This window comes from Varroa jacobsoni, unplaced genomic scaffold (genome assembly GCF_002532875.2).
Source record: "Varroa jacobsoni isolate VJ856 unplaced genomic scaffold, vjacob_1.0 scaffold_303, whole genome shotgun sequence".
In the NCBI taxonomy this organism is placed as follows: domain Eukaryota; kingdom Metazoa; phylum Arthropoda; class Arachnida; order Mesostigmata; family Varroidae; genus Varroa; species Varroa jacobsoni.
In genome coordinates, this window is record NW_019213205.1 from 18,009 (window position 1) to 44,524 (window position 26,516).

Sequence of the window (26,516 nt, forward strand, 5' to 3'; positions counted from 1 at the left end):
TCAAGTTGAAATATGACAAAAATAATATAAAGACGGTCTATTGTAGACAGATTTAACTTTATAAGGGACCTAATAGTAAGTTTGATATCACGAAAGCTAAGCAGCTAAAGTGTCACTATACAGGTACTGATGCGAATGAATCAGCTATTAGCAAAAAGTAAAACCGGTTGAGTGGACCTATATCTGCGTTTATAAATAGTTCTTAGTTAGCGAAATGCGCAGGGCCAAATGTGTAAACGCCTACAACTAACGAAGGAATAAACCGTTCGCGTACGAAGATGGTGAACCTAATTTCATATGAAACTATTTCGTATAGAACAATTAAAAGATGTTGTCGTATCGTAAAATACAGGATATACGTTGACCTTATTGCCAATAGGTGTATGTATCGGTGCCAAAAATTACAGAATACCTTACCTTTACCGATATGCCTACGAGTAAAAATACCGGTATTGTTCGGTATTAGGGGTTTAGTGCTAAATCAAAATGAAAAAAGGCAAGTCTGACCGAATGTACGTTATTAAGGTTATTTTTTTATAGGCCCTAGCCGGTTTTCGGAATGGGTGTGTCTCACAAGTTCCGGCTTCGCAGTTTCTATATCTATCATCATATAGATAGGGACATCTGAACGGAAGTAGATAATAATAATAATACGATCCAAATCTGGTCCCATTACAAAACTAAGGACTAGTTGCAAGCTGTTATTATCTAGATTGTCGATTGGCCCTACCAAGACCGGTCTGCTAGGGAATGATGAAGAAACAAAGTTGACACTTTTGAAAGTATGATTTTTTTCAACAACTAGCTTGCCTACGGAAAAATTCCCAAGGCGTAGTATATGCGCAGGTCTCGAAGCGAACATTAATGACTATGAAAATTCAAGATACTTACTCGACTTGATAAGAAAACGCCAATAAGGAGATAATTACGTCATTCTCCGCCCTCGGTTATTTCCGTATTTTTTTGTTTTATTACGTCTACTAGACGTTACAATCACCTTCCCATAGTCACATTCTCGCAGTCAGTCCCTTTGGAAGCAACAAAATATAGTTTCCCTACTCAAGCACCGAAGCATGGTAAAGGACCATAAATAACAATGATATCGAACGATCATATATATATATATATATATATATACACACGATTATCATTATCTTGAATAGGATAATAGCTTTGGCAGAGAAAACTGGAAAAGGCCAGCGAGGCGTTTTACGAGCACTTGCCGTATGAGAGAACAGCTGAGAATAATCTTATAAAACTTACTTTGTATGAGTACATGCAATATGTGTACATGAAAAGCATGGTCAAACTCAGCAACAGCGTTTTAGATGACTATTATAATTAAGAGGATGGTAAAATATTTTCTAATTAATCACTCTTCCCCTAACAATTTTATTAGGTAAACAATTTTACCCTAGTCACAAAAAACACATTTGCAACACTAGTGAATTCATTAATGCTGAGAAAAAAATCTGTAAAACAGAAAACATGCGACAGCCTTCTGGACGTGTGTACAGGAGAAATAACGATACAGGTAAGCCATTGGTAAAATTATGCTCAGTAATTAAGCAGATGTGCGATAACCAGATGTAATATATGAATAGCTTCCCTATCAGGTGTCCTTACTGCAGTGTTTCCTTAAGGTGCTCATAGAGATCCTAATAAATGTCGTAACTTCCTCTTCACAAAAACAAAAGTTAAAGAGTTGCCTTTTATATCAGCTTGATACCTCGTTTTAATTTAGCCAACATAACAACAACAATTTAACATAGCCAGAGAGATTTCAAATATCTCAGAGATATAAGGCGTAGTGTTTTTATTCTGTGTTTAATCTAGGTCATCTGATAAAATCATAATTGGTATAATTTCTATAAAAAAAAAATGCTATTTATTAAAATTATTTAATTATAAATTTATTAAAAGCTGACTAAATTGCACTTAAAGGTTTTTGACACAGTTAAAAAAAAATAGAGGATAATTTTCGGAAGGATAAGGCTTGCTATATTTTATGTTCGTCATGAAATGTTATGTTTCGTTGTCAAAAGGTTTAGTATTTTGATTATACAAATACGGGCGTAACAGATTTTAAGTGAAAGTAACGGTTAAAATGACCTATGAGCACGTAAAAGAGGGAACGATAAAGACAACATTTATGGAACTTTATGGACAACTTTATGGAACATTTTTTGAAAGATTAAACTCTATTTGGGTATGATGTCAAGGATACTTTATCAGGGAAGTAACACGCTTTTTTGGACAGATACTTTTTACTCCGGCATTACTTCGGCATTTTTAGTAAATTAGCTTTCAAGATTTTTCCGAGGGATGGCTATCACTAGCATAACTCAGTTTGCACAAGGAAATATTAAGAGGAAACGACATTCAATCGCCCCCCTTATTCTATATGCAATATTGGCAGGCTGTTTAAAATAAAGCTTAAAGGCAGATGATACGCCGTTCAGTAACTATTTCAGTTAAGCAAATACAATAGTCGGGAAGCTTGCCCCGCTACCTTGGACGCAGATTCCTGGCAACTAGCGTGCGAAAACATTAGTTTTATTAAAAACAAAATGCAATGTTATTATAGAAGGTACTAACCACGCTCAACTAAGTACCTAAGTACAAAGTAATTGCCTTATGCGTGGCTTATAATCCAAGACGTTTGCAAAAAAAAAACATACATCACCAAAGTCTATTTATATCTGCTAGTGCGCTCATCATCCTATAGATTCATCTCATCCTTAAAATTGTATCATATACGAATTATATGATTGTCTCCTTGCTAGTCTGAAGCGACGATTCATTTCAAGCCCGAAACATAGCTACTCTAGATAGCGAGTCACGAGCGGAACTTATCCTAATCCCAAATGTAGTGCAGGATATTTCTCCTGATGATGATTCTACTGCCACACTGTTTCTGCGTTGTATTAGGATACATCCAGTGTGGCCATCGTGCCAAAGTGGTGCGGCACATACAGTTTCGACGGGACAACAGAAAGAATTTACTATTATCATCGTTGAAACAGGCGCCTGCTTGGCAAGACGAAGAACACGCATGTGATACGAAGGTCAGAACCCAGAAGGCATTAGTGTCTAAGAACAGGCGACGGCACAAGCGTGACCACATTTGAAATTTGGGCATTGCTGGAAGGGGGAAGCTTATTGGGTATAGAGGTCTGTGGCTGCCATTTAGGTACATTGGTATATCTGTACGGTTAGAGTAAGCAGCAAACAATCGGCATTCGGCAATAATCGGAATGTTTATAAACTATCTGTGTGGCAGCCGTCGGTTGTGGTCAGTCGCCTATTATGGAACTTAATCAGTTTTTGTACGCTGCCGCAACGATTGTTTTTCATGGAGGGACGCCGTACGTAAATCCTGCCTTCGCTATCGCAATGGCCCACTCTGCTGTACCTGTTACCACAGGCAAGATTTCTGTACTAACTGCCCCAGCTGTTCCAGTATTAGGCTAAATTCTGTCGCCCCTGCTCCCATTGTGGCTATACAGCATGCCACTCTAGCTGTTGCAGTTCAGCATACTGCAGCAATTGCTCAGCTTGTTAGTGACTGCCCATGCTCATGAATAACAGTATCCGTAGTCATGAGATTCTCACGGAATCTGGCCGCCAGACTATCCGCATCTACGATTTTCCGGCTAGTGATCAGGTGATCCGTGTGCTAGAGGGATACAGGCTGCACTTCAGATTGTTCAGGTCTAGGTTCTCGGCGAACAGAGCCACATTCGGATTTGCTGAAATTCAGCGTGTTGTGCATCGTCAGCAAGCTCGAGTCGTCGATGTCCAGAAACCAGGTTGTGCAGGAGCACGCATCGTGCCGATTGTCAAGGGTGATTTGCCTCCTCCTTCTATCGAGCTTATCAACGCTAACGGCCAAAGCCGCCACGTGTAACACGCCAAAGACGTCCAAATTGCTGCCCCAAATGCTGAAATTGTTCCACTTCCTGCGCTTGTCTATCATACCCCGGCTGCTGCAGTCTTTTACCATACCCCTCCTACGACTCTTTAGCCGTGCCCATTCTTTCGCGCGCTGCCTTAGTAGAGCAAGTTGCCCCTGCAATTTCCGCAGTTCATCGCGCTGTTGATGCGGCCCATCGAAAGGAGATAACAATTGTAAGTAAAATATAAATAGGGCCAACGCTTTCGATCAATAAATGCGACCGACCTTTTTCTATCGTTAGTAAACCAAGGTCAAATTTGTTTTCCTCTTTAGAGCTGTGCTAGCAATGTTTGCGTTTTATAATGAAAAATATACGAAATGAAAAATTGCAGAGGCGCTATGGGTGTGTTTGCAATTTATCTATCCTAAAATAAAACGCGCAGAAACTATTTTTTTCATTGTGGACCTTAGTCTTCCGCATCCAAATTGGATCAAACCATAAATTGATTGATCGGATTGATCTTCGTTTTATATGTCCGCTTAGACATTTCTGGAGTGACTTCGGCTATGTCTTGAAAACTAATCAGTCGTGAATGTTTTTTAAGGTTAAAGACATAATTAAACTTGTCATAAGTACAAGTGAAGCAGCAATCTCGAGGATATCCGGCCATATCTGATAGGAGAATTAAAAAAGAAGAACGAAAATTTGAATATTCGTCTAAAAACTTGATAGTGTAGATTAAATAAATATCAATATAATCTCAGCCTTTATTTACTGTCCGTCGTCGTGTAGCTCGACACAGACAGATGAAGAGATTTAAATAAAAAGTAGGACATTCGAAAAAAAATCAATTATAATGTACCGAACAGGTTGTGGAACAATTATCCGAAACGTCCATTTCTTAGTTGCACCTAGTTATGGTAGGTTTTACTATGAAAGTCAGCTCTATGCTGGGAGTGTAGCAAAGCCCGTATCTTTTAATCCTACGCATATACTTTTTGATACGTTTACATCGAATCATACTAGAAACAACTTACTAACTGACAAACGTACTTCAAGTGAAATTTTTCATCGCTTGTTTTGCTGGCCCTTTATTTTTTATTCATGTCCAGAGATGTTTCTGTTGAAATAGGTCAAATAAACAGCATATCTTCGTTTATGTTGAAAAGGATTCTGTAATAAGTGTTCAATTAATATGCTCTATCCTATATCTTTGGTCTTGTTTCTATTCTAAAGAGGAAAGTTCAGCTTTTACGACTGTGCCGCTTTGTAACGTAGGTTAAAATAGCTGAAAACATGGAAAAGTATTTTCCGTTTTAAGGTCAAAGATATAGGAAGCTTTTTTTTTTTAATACTCTGAAATTATATTACTTAACTAAATTGAGCCATTTGTATCAGTAACTTTCTAGTCACACTCTAACCCCATCGCTGTAAAACTATAATTTCTGGGTGAAAAAGCATTTGCTAAATCAATCTAAGCCGCTAAAAACAGGTGTATTAATCAATGTTAGTTGTTTTCTATTTTAGCTATAGAATCCTAATCCTATCGCAATGATGTTTCGCCGGCATTATTAGCACAAATTAATTGAATAAACTATTTTGATTGAAAGATGAGAATAGTTATAGGTTAGCCTACATTTCACAAACAGGAGAATATTTTTTTCATACCAGCCTGATCTTAGTTAGTAGAAATAAGTTTATTAACTTTGTACTACAGGTCATATACGTGCATGAGAGCTGACGTTTGATGTGCTTCTGTTTCCTAAAGTTTCATTCAGCTTTCATTGAAAAAGTTAGTGCTGCTTAGTGGGCTCCGTACAACGTATTGCCTACGATGCTCGAGGGAACAACATGGAGGGGTGAAACTAGTGTAGTATGGGACGGCTTGCCAAACGGTGAGGGTGCGCGAGAGTAGCATGGAAAGCTACGGAGCAGAAGCGGTAAACGTAATGGTCAGGTCCGCTGACGTTGATGGATTCAACCGATGGCGGAGGGGATTGGCCGCGGACTACTTGCAGGATGCGAACTCCAGAATGATATTATGAGCATCTGCGACCTGAGTTGGCTGACGATTCACAACATGCCCACCAGGACCGGGGTCAGCCTGATGGTTGATGGCCAGGAACGACCACCTGAGCAATCTGAGATAACGCCCGAGAACCTTCATGCACACGAATCACTTAGTTACCTGCCTGAAAATGTTTTATACGAATAATCTGACAGCTTGAGCTTGTGTGGATTTCATGAGTTTGAAGACATCGAGCAAGTGCCCCGAAATCGACGGGGGAGGCAGCTACAGCGATTTGCGTCGTGGTGGGTTCAGTAGGAATAAATGGACGAGGAATCAACCGGTGAACAGCGACGGACGCCCCGGTCACGGTGGCAACAGTAGGCGCGGCATTCGTATGCCATGTAGTGCTCATAGTTGGTGGAATCGGAGCAGCAGCGTATTAGCTACCGTGTCCGTATTCAGGTTCCTAAAACTAAATCCCTTCGCGGCTAGTAATAATTGATAATGCAATTCATATCGTTCTCGTAAAGTTCTCGTAGCTAATTCTTTACTTTCGGGTCGAGTCACTGGTTCAGTCGTAATAACGACCTTGCACTGCGCTGATTGTGGTTTTCGGGAGTCTTTCACTCGTTTTTACATCGACGGAAAGCAGGATTGTCGAAGGAAAGTGTACGAGCTTTTCGATTGTCTCTTCGGGGTTCTTAACTTCGAATTATTCGAAATGATCTGTTATCAATATGGGAAAGCGGCTGGCAGCGTTAATAAAAGACCTAGTAAAACCACAAATATTTCGGTAGTCTGTATCGAAGATAGGCCTGTGTTGTTTGTTGGGCGACTTGGACTACAGAAGCTGTCACATAATAGCTCCGGAATTTATAATAGTCTATAGATGCCGTTGCGTACATGTACACCGTCCGCGCAAACACATCAATACGTACGTGCATTCGTGCGCTTCAAAAGAAACGCACGACTCACCTTTACACAGAACTAAACAGAAAACTTGTAAGGATTATGTAAACATAATTGGATTCTAAATCTTCGGAGGCGAATAGTACTGGAAGTTATCGCCTGGATGTCGCCTGAAGACATAGGACAATGGAAAAATAAACAATGAAAAAGATATCTGCAGCTAAATATACTTGTGGAAATTAACCTGTTTTTTTTTATTGTTCGTGACAAAGTAAGGGCAATTTATTTTTCCCAATAAAAGACGAAGCGTTTCACTGAAGTCTATTAAGGAATCTATTTAGTATGCAATCGGCGTCAAGCCTACGATTTTCTCCCGTCTCTAAATCAAGTCTATTTGTTCCGTTTCTACAGAAATCGTCGATTCCGGTAGTGAGAAGTTTGTTCAGCAGACTCTGTATGCAAAAGCAGCTCCTACGTAAGGTCTTCAAAGGTGGCATAAAAGACCTTCGCTATGTGCGGTCTCGTAGTATTTTGGACAAGGATAACCTTGTTATGTTTACCTGACTTCCTCGATTATATAATTTCGTTTTCTCAATAAAACTCGGCGATATAGAGATTTTCTTGTTTTTTTAAGTGCCTTCCAGTGTACAGTATGCTTTCAGTCCCACCAAACACAAATCATGTAATGGTACTAGTTCGTCGGGTGGAGTCTAACTTCAGGCCTAATAGCATTTCTAAAAACCATCCATCACTTGAGGTTAGCATAGAAATCCTATTTGTAACAATTAGCCGCTGAAGTTGTGTATTGTCCTTGGAGAGATAACGAAAAGCTGCGTTTTCTCGGACCGTTCATTCAGTTTATTGAGCACTTAAATTTAGAAGATGCCCTATGACAGTCGTTTGTTTGCAGCTCATCATTTGGGCCAGTTACCAAAGTTTTTGCCATCAGAGACATTCATATGGATGGCTAACCGGACCCGAAATATGCTGTTCTCAACCTTAACTTATCGACCCAGTAGACGTAGATAAGTGGCAGAAAATGCCTCAATTTAGAACCGTGCAAATCGCAGATCGTTTTATAATCGTAGCTTCGATATACTAATTAGTACTTTATTAATATACTCGATGACTATTTGATTGGATAGGTTGAACGATTGCAGAACCTTTTGCAAACCTTGCAGAACAAAGAGAGCTCGAGTCGCTGTCTGAAGTCTCGATACAATCTGTAGTCTTAGTAGAATTTGGTCACTTAGTATAAGCATATTGAAATACTCACACTTCTAAACGTGGCACGTACGGTGCCACGGTAGAAATACAATTAATCGAGTGGGACGTATGGCATATCTGGCTGAATTGCCTATTGTTTAATCTCGGATCCCGTTGCCATCGTAGAGCTTACGCTGCGATCGTGTTAAGCGAATAAAAATAGTAGTGGCAATACTTATCGAAATAAAGAGACAACGTACTAATTTCAAGTTTTATCAAGTACTGCTCAGATTCAATAGTAAATGTTCTCGTTAAGCATTTCAATAGTGACAAAAGCTGAAAAAAGACGTTTTTAACCAAAAAATTAACTCACCGAAATTTAGAATTCCTTTTTCAAGAGTCAATATGGGCCAAAGGATTTTTAAAAAAAAAAAATGCTCGAATGTCGAAATTCGCTTCAAAATAGGAATGGTCAAACCTAAGCCGACCATCGCAAACGTATGAAAGGAACTTGAACTTGAAACAAAAACAAAGCGTGGGAGTACATTTTTTTCTTGTACACATTGAATTGATTTAGAAACCTACATAATAAATATCGATCTTTCATTCAACAGAGAAAAATATAGAAATTACTCTGAAAACACGAATGCTTCAATGTTCATAGCAACTACGTGGTGTGATAGCCGACAAATCATGGATTTGCGTTGTCCCTTAAACTATAAATTATTGATGATAAATAAGAAAAAAAAAAACGGAATAAATAACCACTTTGTATGTTTTATGCACGTTTATAATAGGCTTGCTTATCGATAAGCCACCACGAAATCTGAGCAAACAATTAACAGGAGTTCCGTAATATTACCCTATCTCGTTACGCATTGATATTTTATGCAGACCGCGTTACTTGTCTTAGTTATCAACAATCACGAAATAGCAAATCACGTTCATCAGGGTATTAGCGGAAATGAAATATCGTTACTTGAAATTATCGTTTCGGGAACCGGTAGCACACCAAAGGTTTTTTTTTTTTAATTAAAGATCTGCCTGCTATCCAGAGAGGTGTGCAGTCATTTTTTAAAAAATCATAACAGAAACATGTAACTTTAGTAAAAGTGCGCTCTTCTTTTTGCCCAGTTACCTAGAACAGCCAAACAGGCCCCGTTCTGTGATCGATCTATTTCTATTTTGTTATAATGTGGCGTTGAAACGTAAGGATAGCTCGATGATCAGTATATTCATAATTCTTAGTCAACCAGATATATCTAATGCTAGTATATTTATCTACTGTTGATATACTCCATATTGTATTCCTCTAACTGAACTATCTAATAGATGAGTACTCTCAAATACTAAATCCCTGACAGAAGTGAATCAAATTTGTTTGCTAAATGGTAGCCTTGAGGTTCAAGCGACCTATTTTGCATCAGGTTTTGCTGTTCCAAATACACAGGGCTCTTTAAACTTGCCTAAATGGACATCAAACCGGAAAAACAGTACTAAATTTACTTATTTTTTAAGCTCATTCAATATCCTTTCTATTGTTGAAATATGAATCTATATTTTAACAGTCGTGAAAATAGTTACTATATTCCTTTGCTAAGTGCAATTAAAAAAAAAAATATATATATATATATATATATATATATATATATATATATATCAAGTACAATAGACACACAATAAAGATGCTTTTTTTTGGAATAGTGACATGGATAACCGAGATTAACTTATAATAATATAATTTCAACACGCTACTACATACTTGTAGAAAAGTACTTTAAATGGCATCAAAGATGTACTGTATTTCTAGTCACATCTACAAGGTCGGAACTATGGCTGAGTGTTCATAATAATGCATACAAAATAGATATAAGCTACAGGCTACGGTAGGTAGATGTTCATGACCGGCACAGCTGATTAGTCTACGATATAGGACTTCACTTGGACTGTCACTCCAGCACAATTAAGCTTGCTAATAGAAATAGTAACAATTCTGGCAGTAGTAAATGCCGCATCGCGCACCCTATGATCTTCCATCCCGTTGCGAGTGATAAATCATTAAGGATCTGCATAGCTAGAACTAATGAAATTATTTTTAAGTTGACTTTTGAGTTGACACCTTCTTGGTAAACCAAACTTTGATCTTTTTATAGCATCTTTTTTTCGTTCTAAGTAGCGATACTTGTTTGCTCGTTAACAGAGGTAGCATATATTTGAAATAAGTTTCCTTAAAAATGTTTATATCTAAGAATATATAGAAAATATAAATAGACGACATTGAGAAGAATATTTTGAACGTTTGCTATTGTGATAAGTTTTTTCTTAGTGTTTAATGTTTCCGTTCAAATATCTTAGGTCTAACGGTCGTGGCCAAGGCGCAACAATATATTATTTGGCTAATGTGTTTCTGCCCGAACTATAACTCCGTTAGCCTGAACGCGTACGTAAGCAAAAGTACGTTAAATGTTTCATTACAAAGCTCTACTAGTCTATCAGAGACCTTACTCCAACTTTAAAACCATTTTGACACGCTATAATAATATCAAAGCAAATGATTACTGGAAATACTGTTTCTATATGAATACGCTTAACACAACTATATTAATCATATTAAATAACTCTATGCATTTATTGTTTCCCATGACCTTTAACCATTTTTTTTTTCGATCTCACTCCAGGTTTAATTTAGGCAGATTTCTTCGCGGAGGACTTTTTATTAGCGTCAAGGAAAACGTTGCTTCCAGATCCGTACGAGGTGTAGCCGGTTGAATGACCGAGGCCTCCATAGTTGAATCCTCCTAGACCGTAGATTCCGTACTCGATGGGGGCATACGGAGAGTAAGGTACAGCTGGGCCAGCAGCGACTCGAGTCGAGTAGGCGGTAGCCGGGGCAACTGCTACAGAAATAGACGGGGCAGCCGAGATCCTCGAGATGGCTGGGGCAGCCGAAATGGTCGAAATTGCAGGGGCGGCCGAGATCGTCGAAAAGGCTGGAACAGCCGAAATTGTCGAAATTGCGGGGGTAACCGGGATGGTTGAGATGGCTGGAGCAGCCGAAATTGTCGAAATTGCGGGAGCGGCCGAGATTGTCGAGACGGCTGGCGCAGCCGAGATAACGCTGCCCCCGACAGCGGGCCCATATGAGGTGGCGAACGTAGTAGCACCTCCCAGGCTACCGCCTCCGATAGCAGCGGCACCCGCATTCACGTCATCAGCGTAGTAGACGTGGTGAGACGAGCCACCAGCACTAATAAACTCGATGGAAGGAGCGGGCGACTGACCCTTGACAACCTGAATAATGCGGGCTCCTGGACGGCCGGGCTTATGCACATCGACGACCTGGGTCGGGGCCCGGCTTAGCACACGCTGAACCTCGGCTGGGCCAGATTTATGCTCGACGATGCGCACATGGTGCTGCTCACCAGGGACGGCAATTTGAGCGATTTCAGGAGCAGCCTGTTCACCTTCGTGGACACGGATAATCTGATCGCCAGACTGATAGTCCTCAATACGAATAGCTTGGCGACCAGATCCTGTATGAACCTCATGCAAACGGACGGCTGGAGCGCCAGCAGTACCGATCAGGCCGACATTAACAGGCTGAGCCGGAGCAGAAACTGCGACATTTGGGGCAGCAGCAGCCACAGGGGCAGCCACGGGCACTGTGCGAATTGCAGCGGGTGCAGCTGCTACTGAAATAGAGCGGGCAGTCGTAGGAGCCGCGTAGGTAACTGTACGAGCTGCGGCTGGTGCGGTTGCATAGGGCACAGCGGGAACGGCAGGTAGGGTAATTGCACGAGTGGTAATCGGTGTAGCTGCGTAGGACACAGCGGGAGCGGCGATTTCATAGGAAACCGCCGGCGCTGATGCAATCGTGCCGTAGGAGATGGCTGGAGTGGCGTACGGCGTTACGTAACGGATGCCATAAGGGTTGGCTGACGCATAAGAGATGCCGTAAAGTCCAGATCCGACAGATAAACCGCGCGCTCCGTACGATGGGGCGATCAGTTGGCTGTCGACGGCCACAACGGCAAGGGCCGCGATAACAATTTCGAAAGCTCCCATAATGAATCACGCAGTACGCGGAAAATGTTTGAGCTGATTGCGATTTCCGCCGAGTGTCGATACCGGTTAAATACTAGAAGATCAAACGTCTTTGGCTCTCCACAGATGAGAGGAGGAAACTTATCGACGCGACCGTTACCTAGTTTATACATTTGTCAGTATAGAACAACAATCGTAATTGTTAGAGTATCTAGCACAATAACCTTTCGTTTTTTTCCTTTCACCGGCCGTGTGGCCGATCATATTAATAGCGGATACAAACATGACAATAACAGGAAATATAGTAGACACTAAGCTCAGGTATTTCCTTTACACGGCCGAGATCTTTGTACATCGCTGCTAGTAACTAACTAATTGAACGCACCAATAGACAAGCGGTAATAGGCAAAACGTATCGCAACAATGCGAATAGATCTAACAGAAGTTATGATCGCACGTGAACGCAGAAGATAATGATATGCGGAAGATAGGCTTAAAAATAGTTCGAAAACATGAACGCTTCACGGGACACAGCAGTTGTACGATCGTAGCACGAAATAACTTACTTCTATTAAAATTGCAGTACAAGCACCATCGTGATGGGCATTTATAAAGACTGATAGCCACTAGATGCACAGTATGGTTTTGTAACTTTATGTACATTGATGCGACTCGGCGGCAACGGCAGAGAAAAATTGAAGAAAAAAGGTGACAGCGGTCCGGATTTTCTGCAATCTCGTTCGTTACGGCGGGACGAATTCAAGCCTCTAATAAAGTACGATATAATGCAGTCAGATTTGCATGTAAGCGCAGATCCATCATCAGCAGCTTATACTGTGGTGGTTCGAACGTCCGTATGCTACTCGTTTGATAACGGATACATCAGCGAACTGAGCGAGAGGTAAAAGCAAGAGGACCTCACTGTCAAGGACATTGGAGCAGCTTGGCCAGCGGAGAACTGGCTGCCGACAGACGAAGTCCTTTCTAGGAATAATTATTTTTCAAAATGGGTGTTCGCAATGAAGACCGTCTGGCACTATTTCGTAATCTCGATACAAGTAACGAGCAGCTGCGAAGAGACCAGACCGGCAATGGAGGCCGCTGACGTCATGTTAACGAAAATCGAAATCGTCTTCGTTTATGAAAATATAGCTAAGACTTGTAGTAATCAAGTTATTCCTTCAACAAGAAACAGTGTTTTATGAATAATGTACTAGTCTTTGATACGCAAAGTTGCTTCAGGTTGGTGGAGGGCTGTTTGTACGGAAACTTCGCTGTTCATTGTATTTGGCTGCTAATGTTTTTTATCCTTCTCTCTTTTCTTGGGTCGGTACTTGTTTTTGTGTCATTTCAATTGGTAACTTACTCTGCAATAATGAAATTCGCGCATTTACTTTATATTCAGACAACTACATCTGTTTTTGCTTGACCTAGGTTAGAGCTGTGTTCGCCTGAAAATGCATAAAAAAAGAATCAACGTTCATGCTTTGAGAATCTCTTCGATTGCGTGTCGTCCCCTATGAATATCCCCTACTAGAACGTACGAACCTGGTCCTATTTAATTAAGCACGGCTTCTACCTGCTAGCCACAATTAGAAAAAAATATGTCTTTATCGAGCCACTCAACCTCAACAAATCCCCGTAATACCATAGTGTTAAATTTTGTCTACTGAAGTTAAGGACGCGAGAGGTGGCCTAGGCTTGAGACTGAGCCTACACGCACTCCCTTTCGTGCTAGGGGAAGCAGCTGTCTGAAATAAGGCTTAAGTGAGGCAACAGCGGCGGACGTAAAATGTGTGCCTCTGGTTACAAACCGACGAAATGTCATGATGCAGTGGTATGTTAGGGACGGAGATAGACGGCGAAGTCCGAAAGAGGAATACACCCATCCAGCAGCTTAAATGATACTTCAAAATAAATATATGTACCTTCCTGTATTGAGCTTCTAGTGGATCGTTAGTGAATGAATGCAGACAGAAAACAAAGGAATTCTTCGAGCTCCACTCGCAGTGAGGTCACCGACAGAGAATACTACACATATGCGCCCGCCCACCAGAGAGTCTATTGTGCTACTGAGAAAATCCACGCGAGGAACAATCAAAAGAAATATTGTCTTCTCCAACTGACTAGTAAGATTTGCCGTTCCTCATAGGATCAAAAATTGTTTCTATATTTGGTAATGCTATATTCGTTAACTTTGCCAAAACTTCTCAATAAATCCAACTTTATACCGAGCTGTCCAGGCATATATTAATGCCATTGCGACCTCCCAACAAGTTTTGTCGGATATCTGCCTTCCTGATAGGCGACCGTTTGAATAAACTACTTAGTGTGCGATACGTTTTCTTGTAGGCAGGCGTCCTTTAGTTTACATAGTCGTACCGTAAACACGCAACGGCGCTGCCCACTCAGAGTGGGATCCGCACGGAGCGCCAGTTATCGTCTGACTAATTCTGGGATCCGGGAAGAATCTCAGTTTTCAACACCAACTGTGCTGTATTTGGCTTTTCGCGTGAACAAAATTAGTAGTAGCGAAGCCAACTAGTCACGTTCGGAACGACGTCCGTGTCTTCCGAAGGGCCAGAAGAGCCTGAGGTGAATACAAAGAGCTAGACGAGTTATTGCACAAGCGACGGACTGAGTAACGAATTTGACAAGGGCAGCAAGGCGTCTGCGGCATCTATATAATGCGGCGACAGCGGTCGAATGAGGCTGATGTAGTACTTGCCTATTAATTTATCATTTTAGTCATTATAGGCTGTCTGCTATGGATAGAAGTACCGAGCCATCTTCAGCATACGCTGGTGCACAAGGCGAACGAGCCGTAAATTAAATTGATCTTTCAGCGACTTGCGGTTTAACGAAGCTTCGAATCGATACCCGGACAATTGACATTGACATAATGGGACCATCCGGCAAATCTCGTGGCCCGTTCAAGATGGCTTCATGGGGGGTCTATTGAGTGCTGTTCGGTTTCACTGTCGTATACCATAGATGGCTCTCATTGATTCATGTAAACAGGCTTGAACTTATCGGTTGTCAAGCGTTACAGGAATTTGCAGAGAAGGCAACGGGACAGTTTTAACAGTCGTTATCCGAATACAAGCGTGAATCCAAAGCACTAAGTTAATCGAATCGTAAAAAAAAAACTTACTACCCTAATTACGCTGGGAAGGCATTCTCTGTAGACCAAAATATCTACGTTTTGTAGCGCCAGTTCTACTCGATCAGACGCACTACAGGCGATGCTTATCTCCAGCTACGCGTTATACCACAGATAGACTTCCCCCACGTTTTTTTTTATCTATAAACGCACGTGCTATAGTCATGTATAATTACCTATATCAGAGGGTAGAAACGTTGCAATGAATAGAATGCATTAGAACAAATGCACTAAAATAATAATAATATATTTCATTTAATAGTATTTTGTCCTCGTTAACGTGAGCTTGAATTAGGGCCCCTATATTGTACGAATACCTTACTAAACGTCACTCATTCACAGACAAAATACCACTACAATTATACTACTGGTGTTGGCCGCTGCCATTTTTCTTTAGGGCGTTCTTAATGGGCTATTTTGGGCAGGTAGATGGCGTCCCGGCTAAGCCGATTCTGTACCAAGGCAGGCAGACATATTCCCGGACATGAAACGGGCCATCCGTTGCGGAACACGTTGGCCCATTCCCATTGCTTCGACTTGAACTCACATGTATTTAATACTGTATTATATTCTTTGGCCATCGAAACTTGGGAGACGATCCAGCTCGTCAGTAAAGACAACGTTACCTTAGGAATCTATCACTGTACGGCTAGATCGACTGAATGTGCCTTTAATGAGAATGCAGCCAAATTTTCTGTACATCGATTTGGTACCTTAAATACCTGGGCCGAACGGAGAATCGCGGAACAAGCTTTACATTGAAGTATGTTCTTTGACAGTTATTATATACTCTAGTGGTAGAATAAGGCTATGTCTAAAGATAATTTTGAAAACGTTTCTATTCTTAATAATAGTTTAGAGCTATATTTTCTGATATAGGGAGTTCGATCTGCAATGACATTGGTGTTCCCCAAATTTGTCCCAGACAGCCCTAAAAGTAACGTTATATGGAACGATGATTAATGGGCAGCGAAAAAATAGAGAGGTGTGGCATTAGCTAGGGCAGATGCTGCTTTTGAAGGGTTTCTGGCTGCGCTGCTAGCTTGATTAAAAATCATAAGTTCTTTTCTGTATGTCATAATGAAGTTTTGTCATTATGACACTTCCGCACACAAACACGGTACGTTGTTTCAATGCTAATCTCTCGTGTCGTAGCGTCAATATGAACGGCCAGCATTGAAAGACGGCAGTCCTCATTTTATTCTCCATAGAGCTTTGTCCAAGACACTCACGCGAACGTTGATGCTACTATCTCGAATAATACGGAACACATTGTTAGCCAGGATAATTAAAAAAAAAAAAAAGAAAATACTAATAGTAAGTTTTTTTTTGTTTCGCCTCTAGGTTCTTAGAAGGTAGGCTGTACAAGCCTACAATGGAATCTACAAACAATACAAATAGCATAGGTAATTTGAAATCCTAGATTAGTTAAGAACTGAGCATAGCATCCAATAGTTATTTTTAAATAGAAGTTTATCACTTTAGTTATTACTTTATAACGTCATATCAAAAAGAGCGTTCGATTATGTTAGCATCCCAGCGCCAAGGGCAATAACGCCTTACCGCGTCGTATAGACGCTGAAAGGCTTTAGCTTTGTCGAAAAACTAGAGAACTCTTCGTGTGAAGGAAACAGATCAGAAAACGCAAACGTTCATACTTGAAGCAGACTCAGATCCAAAAATTTGTTTTTGGGGTTTATTCAAGAATGGACATGCTGCCAACAATCCGTTGTTAATTTTCGTTGAAACACCCATAGCTGGAGTCATGTGTATGTTAGACATTTTGCCTAATCAAGATACGGTATTATTACGATGCTATTAAGAGGAAGAAAAATATGCTTTAATGGTTAATATGGACCGTGTCTGCGTCAGACTGTGTCATAACGTACAATTACCAGAATTCAATGGCGTTCTTAGCTACTGAACTGGATTATCCTTGCTAAACGAAGTTGCGTTTGTCCTTTGTTTGTCGATATGATTAACTACAGAATTTAATCTTCCAGTAAAGTTCGTCACCGATTCTACCATACCAAAGCGGCCTTTTCGAAAGGCTTCTACTATTTTAATTTGGACAGCTCGAAAGATAAAGTAGATTTCATATTTGATACGTGACAGAGAGTGTTCATTCTAATTGTTTTCGATCTGCCCCTGACCCCGACCGAGTTCTAGCTAAATTGGCTCTTTTCCAGAATTCAAGAAGACAGCTTTTTTATTTCGTCGATTTGCTAACTCGTTCCGTTTGGCTCTAAAGCTAACAGTAATTAGTAGTCTCTTTCGGATAGGTTTGTGTGTCAATACTATCGGATAATGGGATCTTCCGACAGGTTTTAGGGCACCGATAGCTAATGGCCGGGACGCCCAGCTAACCAAGTTGAATCGAGCGGAAATGTCAGCCAGGCAAAACCCTCTAATATCTGTCTTTTACTAAACACAAGACAAAATTATAAAACTCCCAGCGCCCGTCTTCGGTTGCCAATCAATGCAAATGGATTAATGTGTTCTCTTTTTTTTTTCTTTTTTCTCTATTAAGACATGTTTTTCTTTTTAGAAAAACAGCGAAACGCCAGGTATTTATATCTATTATTATGCTTCCGGTATTGTCATATTATATGCTATCAGGTATTATTATGCTTCCGAACTACGACGGGCTTTGAATGCAAGTATCATTATTATTATTCGATTGGGCTTTAGTTGGGTAACGTGGTCGTGACAATAAAGCTTCACTGTGACAAGATCAAGGTGTGCATGTCAGACCAGCAAGGAAGATCTATCCGGATTGTTTGTTTGGTCACATAGCTTTGTGTTCAGCTGGCATTATTCCATGGCAGACAAGCGGGCTTGCAAATCTAGAGGGTGCGTGGAAATCAATCTCGAGTATATGCGGCCAATTCGACAAATCGAGGCGGTATCTTGTGGATACTCATTCCACTGTTCCATCCCCCCAAAGCTATGTTGTTCAATGGTTCGACAACAATTCAAATACTAGTTATCCGGCTGTACAATTGTCGAGGCTATGCCCCGTCCTATTACTGCTGTCGCTACTGCTCTTACGATTGTTTACGTTGCGGGCGTAAGTAATTCTGTAGGCAGTTCCTGCAAAGTCGTCTCGATTTCTGCAGGTAACTTGAGGATTTATCCCTGCTTTTTGCTGACTTAAGCATTTATGGGCGAAAAAAGGGAATTTGTTTCTCTGTGTGTACCTAGCCCTCGTATCATTTAGCTTCACGCTGTGTCTATCCGACGTTTGTAGGATCCATACTGAGATGGTGACGATGTCGAATGGGAAGGGTATTACAGTATAGTCCTCTAGAAGTGTTGACGTCCTATCGAGGTCGATAAGTAGGAAAGTCACCGAAATTCTGATCACAGAAAATTAATAGAGAAATTTTCGCAGCTACCAATAAGTTTGTGTCGCATCGTGGCTTGCGCACGATTGTTCAAGAGAAGACATCTTAATTTCGAATTCTTAATTCGAAAATTAATGCTATACAATCAGTATTCAGTTTATATCATGTGTCTTAAGTATGTATGCACTAGATAATTTTAGCTACTTTATTATTAAGCTGGAGGTAGCTTGCCGTCTCGTTGACTGGTTTCTTTGTCTTGTTATCGAACGTCTGCCATTTTTCGAGTCACAAAAATACCGAGTCAACATTTGGTTAGCGCCGAGTTTTCTCAGGTTTGATAATGTCGCGGTGGGCTGTGGCTCTTATAGCACCGGTCGCCGGGTCGTGACTGCTAACAGAAAAAAGGACAAGTAAAGGAGAACTGATTTGATCACTAGGTGCCAGGTGAACTACCATTACAAATGCAGGATCAATAAAATTTGTTTCCTAATTATCAGTAACATTGGTACGAGCATCCAATGAAGACTCCGAGAACTAATCCGTGTTATTGTATAACTGAAATGTATCGAATAGCAAGATTCCTGTATTGAAATTACAGGATATAAGACATATATTAATCAGTGTATGTTGATGCGGTTTACTAAAAACATGTTTTTCTCCGAATAGGGCATGTTTCTAAGTACAGGATCTCCTCAAGCGTCATAATGGCAAAATTGCAACACGTGGGGTAAACGTTCTTTTCATCGCCGCATTACAGGCGTAGTTCATCGCTATACCGCATCCGGCTTTGGCAATTGTAAGCGACATTTCTGTTCATGAGCTAGGTACACGTGACGCTGGAAACTGATATAAACATATTAAATGCGTAATAAATTAGGTGCAATGAAAATTGAAAAGACAATATGGTGCATCGTTCCTGCGATAGCATATTAGGGATTCGTGTAAAGTCTGGGTTCGGACCCGGCCATGTACAGAGACTTCGTTTCGTGCTGGAAGCCAGCCGTCGTGTCTCAACGACATACCCAACGGCGATATCATACGTAAACTTCGAGACATAGAGACATTGTCTTTACACACAGAACAATAGAGGTTTGTGAATATGTTATCGATTTTGTTTCAATGAGATTCTATTCACCTGCGTTTTCAGTTAAGCCAAAGGATGTTGATGTTTGTTAATAGGACACAAGTAGGGTTGATGTGAAATGATAGTTCGAAAGGGGACCTATCGTTAGAAGAAAGTAGATTTACATTACAAGTGCCGACCGTTTCAACCAATCGTCAACCCTCACCTTCATTCCTCATGAGCTACGGATTTCAAATCATTTAGCATTAGGTGATATGATCTTGACTTGCTTTGTGGTCTTATATTTTATGTTGTTTCTAATTATACTGACCCAATTTTAATGGAAGGATAACTGTAAGAAAAAAGAGGCTTGTTTTGTCGAGGTGTGCTTAATACATTTAAACAGTGAACCAGGCCTTGTTCATGTAAGCTGCTAACACATCGTTCTGTGAATCATCCGCAGAAGCTACGCGTAGAGAGGTACCATTTACAGTGCCTTAGCATCGATAGGGGCGGAGTTAGATAATTCAGTTTAAGTGTTTGGATAAGTATTAATGGCGAGCGGACATGCTGACCCATGTCTACAGTAATTGTTCTCTATCTGATTAAGCGAAGTTAGATGAAAATCTGAATAGTATAAATTAGCTTGTCGAGAGCACAAACATGACAATAGTGATGCTATAGATTATTGGCAAACAGGCCATACTAAAGCTAGATTTGTGAGTACGAGACTGAGGACGTTGAAAAAGGCTACTTCTGACCCAAGAAACATAGAATCTAATAAACCACTCTGAACTGCTAGGCGGGTTTGAAAAATGTTTCGTCAACTATCGTTGAGTTTCATTAAGACAACAGCACATTAACTCTCTCGAGCTACACAATTGTATGTGTTAGTGTTTATTAAATGTGTTCAATGCATCTACCTCACACTGTAAACGTATTGAAGAAGATGCTCGTTCACTATCAGTACCTCTGTAGGCATATTAGCAAGCTGGGCGATCGATGCTCGTGGGTGGAGACGAGTAAACGGTCTTCGACCCAAGTTTGGTTGAAATGGTCATCTATAAGTGTGTGGGGGGGTATTAGTATATTCTTTAATCAATGATGCGTTTATCCTAAAGGCAAGACGCCTGTTGTAAGCCTCTGGTTCAAATTTTACATTCAACTGCGTACCGATTTTTCAGCTATGTTAAGACCTCAACTAGGACGAAGTACGAACTGCGTTTTTCCCTGCCGTAACAGAATTAACGAGTTTTGTCCAACTCGGTGCGAAGAAGTACGATAGAGAGGTGCCATACGGATCGTTGTCGGGCTAGCTTTATTGCTACCTGAACAGTTTCCAATGAAGTGATGTTAATAAAATATTAATTTTTTTTATTACTGTTAATTAAATCGTTTATAGTCAGTGATAATACTTGTTATAACTGGCACAAGTTCTGCTTGCGATAGGTAAAAGCTCAGTTATGGATTTTACTGCTATAGATCGAAAATGAGTGATAATATACAACCTCAAAACTGAATCGTCGAGCGTGTCAGGAAGGTGAGGGCATTCGAAGTAAACATATGCTAACAATACACTGCCTTCGAACACACAATAGTTCGAAAATTCATATATAGTACCGAAACGAATATCTTCCTAGGCTCGTAATTGCAAGCAGAAGCATAAAACAGGTCTCGCTACGATCCACAGAAGAGACAAAAGAAAATTTTCAAAAAATTAAACCCTAAATCAGCGCTAATCTGGTCGCAAGTTACAAATTAGCTAAACAAAGGCCAACGATACCTGTGTAGCTTAAATTTAATACGCTTACGCGTAGCTAAGTTGGGCAACAGCTAGAAGCAAGTTCCCAAACAGCTAGATATTTAGCTTAATAGAAATCTATCATTATGAATTATTTGCAAGCCATCGACCCTGCCAACGCTATAAGCGAACCATAGCCCGGATTTTTTCAATTTCTTTCAGTATAACGACAGAACACCTAGGCTGTACGCATTTGGATTTTCTTTGATAACAGCAATAGCGCCAGTGGCGATCGCCAGCCGAACGACCTCGAAGTGTCAGCGCTGCCGAGAAAGAAATATTGGCCTGACAAGTTCGAGCGATAAAAACGATCGTAATGGTAGCACAGAAAAGTAGAAAAAAAGTAAATCGAAAAGGGTAGTCTTTCCATGTTTAACAATCACAAGCAGACGCCGTCGACACAAGCAGATAAATCTATTTTGAATAGTACTACTAGGGACGATTCTCAGAACTTCGCCCATGGCACACAGCCATTTTCTAGTAGTCACGTAGGACAAATAAAATCAAGACGCGATTCCTAGTTTTCCAACTCGTTCCGTTGCGATCGAATCATCCAGGCCTATTACAACTGACAACACACAACAGAGATATACACGCTCTTGTAAACAAACAACCACCGTTCGGCCGCGTACAAAATCAACATGTGGGAACAAAGTTCGTATCAACAACATCTTGTCCCTATCGGAGATTCGTAGGAACAAATCGACATGGACAAACGAAGCATGAACGATAGGGCCAAATAACATGGAAAGTATAAGCGGTGACAGAAGCAGAATTAGAAAGAAAAATTGATCGTTAGAAAGTAACATCGATCGTAACGAACCAGTTTAGATCTGACGATACTTAGCAGCGTATGTCGTCCACCGTACATTCTGATGTCGCGGTCATTTACAGAACATTTATTCATATCCAACATATATATATATATATATATATACACCTAAGCAGCTGCAGAAGTAAAGACGCTATTCTACATCATGTCGGCGTAAGCAAATGAGACCGCAGTAGATCTTATATAACAGTAGCAACAATGATGATTGAAACAACGATACCAATAGACGACCTGTAAACGAGGACAAACAACACGGAAAGCTACAAATGACTATAGATAACGTTGTATAATACTGCCATGATAATTTTCATCTACCTTGCTTATTTGAATGGTAGACACGTAACGCGCACCATTGTTGCTTTCGTGATCTCAGTGCACGGCCATGGCTCATAATATGATTTTACATATATTGTATTCTATACTGAATAATAAAACGAGCATTCGATACCGTTATATAAACTGCGCTCGGTTCTATGAGATGGGGCAGAACGAACAGCATTGAACCAAATAACAAACCCGGATGACTAATGAGTATCCGTCTCCATCGAGCGAGAAAACACTTTCGGTACGTTCACTGTCCCTGAGTACCACAGAGTTGATTAAAACACTCACATATTAGCATCCACAGATTCATATATATATTAGTTACAGTGGTTACTGGGGCCTGTTTGATTGTTCCTATAGAGGAATAATGGAGTTTAGCAAATATCTCAGTTATCTGTACTGATGATAATAATAATAATAGAGAATTCTAATTCAGTCTGCGTCACTGCGGTATTCATGATGGGATAAAGTAGCCCTTTAATGGGGCAACAACTAAATACCGTCATATATTTATGTCACTACTGGGAGTATGGCGTCACTAAACGGTTGGCTGAGAGTCGTGTTTTGTAGACTGTATAAAGTGTGATTCATTCTTGAAATTGAATGTAAAATATAACTTTTCTAAGAAAACTTTCTGTTCGCGACCGGATCGAGACGCGTTCACCTTTGTTCGATATCGGCATTTGTGAATCATTCGTGTAGCACAGTGGCCCTTAGTGCATCTGCCATTTATATTTATGGAAGCCATATAGAAAAAGCGCGTAAACTATAGGGAATGAGCTTTTTGTACGTAGGGGTCCTTTTAGCTATATGTGAATTGAATGAAAATATGCGTCGTCTGCTAATGACGTCAGTCATTGCTACGTATGAAACAAGTCAGCCGTCGCACTGGCCAGTTAGAATAAGCTTGCCTATGTAAGGACCGCAGCTCAAAACAGGTACAAACAATGAGTTATAAATCTTATGACTGCGTTTAACAAATACGCTCCTGCTGACGAATCGGCTTATGTATCAGACATTTTGTTCGGTTTTTCAATGTACTCACTTTGTATTTCTGTCTCTATTTATATCCGATTATAATCTATAATACATCTATTCTCCTCGGTGTTCTTTAAACAGCAAAGGTATTCTGAAGTATTAGACAAAAACAAAAAAAAAACGGTCCTTTCACAGAAGCGACGTGGGAAAAGCTATTTTCGTTATTCGTGTTTTTTTTGACGTATCGAAACTGTATGGGAAAAATACTGATGTCCAAACTTCATTGAGGATATATAGACGTGGCGAAACACGTACGAAGCAACGTTGAATGGACGCACACAGCTAACATATAGAGTCTCGTGATCTTCACCTTAGCGTCGATCGATACCGTGTTCGAGCCATCTTGTTGGTCAGTGATCGTCTCGCTTCGTAGTCAAATTTGAATGTTAGCTTTATTTACAAAAAAAAAAAATAACGTATCATCTAAGTGAGGCTCCAGGATGAATTCATTGGTATAATTTTTCCTATGAAAAAGTCTTCATTTAGAATTTACAGTATATTTGCATAATTTACATTGCTTTCATTGTTGTTATAATTAATTCATGACGATTTCCGCCTATGTCATCCTTTCTTAAAATACAGCACCTTGTTATCACTTACATATCTCAGATAATTAGGTCTATCTGCAATGGCAATTCCGTTACGCGATAGTGTTAAGTATAATATATTCTGTACTTCTTCTCCATTGAGCAAAATTAGTGATACCTACAATAAATTAAATTCTGCTTTAAATAATTTTTTTTTGTCTTGCCAGGATCGTGCGGGATTATGAATGTTTTCCGCCGAAACCGTATTACTACTAACAATAATTGTTGTTACTTTCAGACGCACTTTATTATATGTGTATATATGTATTCTTTTATCATATCATCGTATTAACGTTTTGCTTCGTCGCGAATATAGATAACTATATTCATTTCTTAAGAACTAACCTTACCAATCCCTCTAGGGATAAGCAAATTCTCGAAAGTACCTTTTCAATATTTGTTTTACTAGCGAACAATAATAAAGGTACTATGTAGAACCAGATTTCAGATCAGTCAGAACAACCCATAGACATTCTTTTTGCTTTTTGGCCAAATCTCAGCCTGGAGCCTCCTAGCTTCCGGCCTCAAACTCCTCTAGACTTCGGAAGCCTATTCGGAACGTGCGCGCGTTTGATCTTCTAGCCACGCCTGTACGTGTCTCTCCAACATTGTTAGCATATGGCAGTATTTTTTCTTTCCTTCCAAGCTAGGCCTTTAGCGATCTGTTATCTTTAGTTACGGCTGCCATACTGGCTGTGTAGCTAGATACTTTCTTGTGAGAGAAACATCCAGATTTTAATCTTACTACCTCCTTAGTCATCACCGCGATAGTGAAACTAAGCTAAAGAGCCACGTGAACATCTACATTATTAGTCTGTGTGACCCATGCGTGAACGTTATAGGATACTCCAGGTTTGCTCCCTTGCTCATTTTTTTTCCATTTCCTAAACCTGGATCATTTTCAGTTGGTCAGATCCTCTGTTCTGAGATGCACGAAAATTTACGCCAATGAGCGTGCGCACGTCGCGCAAAAAGATCATTCTAAACCGAAATATAAACCGGCTATTGCCAGTCACAGGAGATCATCTGAAAATCAACGTGTAGCGGAAATTAGACTATGTCGAAAGGTCTTCAAGCATCTAAAAAAGTCCTCTTTTTTTTGTCTGTGTAGATAAACCAAGTTGAAGTGTTCGATTCAGAGCTTATTCTTTGTCAAAGTTCGACAAGCTGAAATGCTTGCTAATGACAATGGTTTCCTATGAAATTGCACTTCGGATCTCATCTGAAAGATGAATTCGAATCAATCTATAATATACATCTATTATCCATTGTATTAAACGGTGATGAAGATACGTTTTTTTGTAAAGGAAGATTTAATTGAGTACTTAACTCACTATTTTGTTGATTCGCGGTAAAGAAATGTAATTATTGAGAGCGATCGATACCTTTTTTTGGACCTTGGACAACCAGACAGCAATGAACATCGCTTTTGAAATGCATTGAAGCTTTATGTTACAGTTTTAGATGCTCCACTCAGTCCATGATCTCTTGGCCGGAGAAGCACACAAACGCGCGAACATGGCCGTTCTCGAAATACTCTAATAAAGACCTGCCTGAATAATACCCTTGGACCCCCTGAACAATCCAAACGTACGCCTATTTGATTATTAATGAATCGGATTCATCATCAAACGTACAAAAGCGACGAGTGTGAACGACGCCTCCAATAGAACGATACAAAGCTTCATCCTAACTAAACCCTATTATAGGAAATAGAGTAACAATTTTTTCTGCTTTATAAGACCTGGAGTGTGGGACATTTGTCTGAAGTTGAAACAAGTTGCCGTCAGTGTTTAAATGACACGGTGAAAACGTACAGGTTTTCACTTACAGGCAGAGATGAGCCTACCCTGAGACACGAATGAAGGTGCAACCAAAATCGTTTACAGCTACGACAGATTCAATTACTGGAAGGCTGAGAACTAGACCACCAGGTTTTGTGTCCGTCATAGTAGAGCCTTTCAGTTCTGGCTGTTTCGTAGATACCTTTCTTTCTCATGATATGTTTCTTATAGACTTTAGCTGTAAGTTTACCGTATTTTAGAATTATGCTGCGTTGCTATATTGTTCATATAACAAAATCCTCTAGCGCAACTTAGCTTGTCATCATTAGCGTTAGGCTTACGCACGCTATTCATCGTACCGCGAACGATCAGCTTGATTCTAATGTGGAATAGATCAGCCAATCATCTCAGTAGGTCTATCGGCAATGTAACTTAGCAAAAGTTCTCTCTAATATTTTCTTTTTGCAGCAATGTAACACTACGGTACCATTATTTAGCTGTTATTTTA

General features: G+C 40.2%; 1 protein-coding gene and 1 long non-coding RNA gene across 2 annotated transcripts; one reads left to right on the forward strand and one right to left on the reverse strand.

The window, feature by feature from the left end:
- Positions 1-1,298: 1,298 nt before the first annotated feature.
- On the forward strand, positions 1,299-10,293 carry LOC111259189 (uncharacterized). Its single transcript, XR_002679472.2, has 2 exons — positions 1,299-1,534; positions 7,231-10,293. It is a non-coding gene; the product is annotated as an uncharacterized LOC111259189 (long non-coding RNA).
- Positions 10,294-10,626: 333 nt separating this feature from the next.
- Positions 10,627-12,146, reverse strand: LOC111259190 (uncharacterized). Its single transcript, XM_022830991.2, has one exon. The coding sequence runs from the start codon at positions 12,088-12,090 to the stop codon at positions 10,711-10,713; it is 1,380 nt and encodes a 459-aa protein (XP_022686726.1). The 5' UTR covers positions 12,091-12,146; the 3' UTR covers positions 10,627-10,710.
- Positions 12,147-26,516: the final 14,370 nt, after the last annotated feature.